At 40.6% G+C, this 2761-nt stretch overlaps 1 protein-coding gene across 3 annotated transcripts in view; it reads left to right on the top strand.

Moving 5' to 3' along the window:
* LOC122548582 overlaps window positions 1-455 on the top strand; it is a 42146-nt gene extending 41691 nt beyond the window's left edge. The window contains exon 2 of one of the 3 annotated variants that reach the window (XR_006311265.1): window positions 371-455. Coding sequence is in view for 1 of the 3 variants with exons in the window: in XM_043687420.1 (XP_043543355.1) it covers window positions 371-422 (52 nt within the window). In the remaining 2 variants the exon portion in view is untranslated. The remainder of the gene's footprint in view (window positions 1-370) is intronic. The other 2 variants (XR_006311264.1, XM_043687420.1) reach the window with 2 other exon arrangements.
* Window positions 456-2761: the final 2306 nt, after the last annotated feature.

Genomic DNA, 2761 nt, shown 5'->3' with positions numbered 1-2761 from the left:
TTTTGTTTTGCTCTTCTCATCATGATCATCTCTTTGCCATTGTGTAAGTTACTTTGCTTTAATGCCAGGTGTATTTTAATTTTCTTGTATTATATTATTATTGTTACCAAATGTGATTTAAATGAGCTTTTCATTGCTATCCATCTCCTGATTATGTGCTGCTGATTCATCATCTTTATCTTCCCAAGGTCAAGAATTGTTTTCCTGAACTAGCAATTATTTATCGTCCCCTGCTGAGCTAATGTAAAGCATCATAATTTGTACTATTTTCACTCACCATATTCATTCTGCATGCCCTTGTATGTTAACTGTTGCCTTCTGTACAAATACTCTGCTGAATTCTCTGATATTTCATTTTTTTTTGTTTCAGATGTTCCAACATCTGCGTATTTTTCTTGTTTTATTCCAAGGATTGTCCATAGAACCAGGTCTAGAAACACAAACTTTCCTGAAGAAGGACTTATGCCCGAAACGTCGATTCTCCTGCTTCTTGGATGCTGCCTGACCTGCTGCGATTTTCCAGCAACACATTTTTCAGCTCTGATCTTGTTTTATTCCAAGGATTGTCCATAGAACCAGGTCTAGAAACACAAACTTTCCTGAAGAAGGACTTATGCCCGAAACGTCGATTCTCCTGCTTCTTGGATGCTGCCTGACCTGCTGCGATTTTCCAGCAACACATTTTTCAGCTCTGATCTCCAGCATCTGCAGTCCTCACTTTCTCCTAGAAACACAAACCACCAATTAAAAGCTGTTTTGCAGCAGTGCATTGTTGTTTCCTAAGGTTTACGCCATCTCCCAATTTAGATCTTTTTTCACAGATTCGTGGAATGATTACAGAATCGAAGGAGGCCATTTCTCACAGCCCTGCTGGCTGCCTGTCAGTGCAAATCAGTCAATTTCACTTCCCTTCCTTTCACTGTAGCCCAACAACATTCTTTTTCACTTCAGGTGTTTATCCACTTCTATTTTGAAAGCATTTGTTAAATTAGTTTGACCTAGAATGGAGATAGAAGAGCCGATGGGTTTAAGCCTGATGATGTAACAGTTTTAGTTGGAATGGTGATGGTAGAAGAGCTGCTGAGTTTAATGCTGAGGCCTTTGAAACCCAGGCAGGTTCAGGAATTTCTGATTGTATAGAGTGGTAGATTATTGGAATGATCACTTTGCGAATGGAAGTCATGCATATGATGTAATAACTGCTCTCAGAACAAACATTTCTGTAGGATGCTTTTAGTCCATTTTGCGTGTACATGTTTTAAAAAATTGGTCTTGGGATTTGAGCAAGATCAACAGTTGGCAACTCAACATTCCGGGATATAGGATCTTCAGGCAAAACAATGGAGGATGTAAATGAGGAGATGGTATTGCATTATTAAATGGAGTCAGTTACTGCAGTTAGCAACGTAGGATCTAGGAACAAGTGTGGATAATTCAGCCCCTTGAGCCTGCTCTGCCATTCAGTGTGATCAACTTAGCATTAACTCCACTTTCCTGCATGTTTTCCATAATCCTTCAGCTGATTGCTAATTAAAAATCCATAGATGTCATCCTTAAATTTACTCAATATCTTCATTCTGGGGTAGTGATTCCCACAGATTCATGACATTTGAGAGAAGTACTTTCTCCTCCTGCCTATTTTAAATCCACCACCCTTTGCCCTCTTCAGAAAAAGAGGGGAACAGTAGATGTGGTGCGTTTAGATTTCCAAAAGACATTTGACAAGATATTTTGCAAAAGGTAAAGTTATAAGATAAGATCCCATGATGTTGGGAGTAGTATATTGGCTTGGTGAAAGAACTGGCTGAGGGGCAGAAAGTAGTAATAAGGGGTACTTTCTCAGGCTGGTGATCAGTGACCAGCGGAGCTCGTCAGGGAGCAGTGCTGGGACCACAACTGTTTTACAATGTAAATAACTTGGAGGAAGGAAGTGAATGCACTGCAGCAAAATTTGCAGATACCAGGCTTTGAAGGGGATGGAAACAGTTTACAGAGAGATGTTGAATGATGATATCAGTGGGCAAAAACTTGTCAAATAGAGGATGATGTGGTAAAATATGAAGTTGTTCGTTGTGGAAGGCAGAACAAAAAAACGGATTATCATTTAAATGGAAAAACATTACAAAAGCTGCAATATAGAGATTTGTATTTGTGCATGTAATATGGAAAGCTGGTACAAATATGCAGCAGATAATCAGGAAAGCTAATAAAATGTTGGCCCTTATTTCAAAAGGTTGTAGTAAGGAAGTTTTACTGCAACTGCACAAGGTGCTGGTGAGACCACATCAAGATTAATAATCAAGCCAAAACTGCCCACAGTAAAGAAAATATATTGTTGCATTAGACGCAGTTTAGAGAAGGTTCTCTAGGATGCTCCCTGGCTGGAGGAATTACCTTATGAGGCTACCCAGCTTGGGTACCCTACCCAGTGGAGTGTAGAAGAAAGAGGCACGGTGACACAGTGGTTAGCACTGCTGCCCCTCAGCACCAGAGACCCAGGTTCAATTCCCGTCTCAGGGTGACTGTGTGGAATTTGCACATTCTCCCCGTGACTACGTAGGTTTCCTCCGGGTCCTCCGGTTTCCTCCCACGGTCCAAAAATGTGCAGGTTAGGTGAATTAGCTATGCTAAATTGCCCGTAGTATTAGGTGAAGGGGTAAATATAGGGGAATGGGTCTGGGTGTGTTGCATTTCGGCGGGTCGAAGGGCCTGTTTCCACACTGTAATTAAGTAATCTAATCTAATTGAAACATACACAATT

This window comes from Chiloscyllium plagiosum, chromosome 3 (genome assembly GCF_004010195.1).
Source record: "Chiloscyllium plagiosum isolate BGI_BamShark_2017 chromosome 3, ASM401019v2, whole genome shotgun sequence".
Lineage (NCBI taxonomy): Eukaryota > Metazoa > Chordata > Chondrichthyes > Orectolobiformes > Hemiscylliidae > Chiloscyllium > Chiloscyllium plagiosum.
The sequence above is the reverse complement of the archived record's forward strand: the minus strand, read 5'-3'. Positions and strand labels throughout refer to the sequence as shown.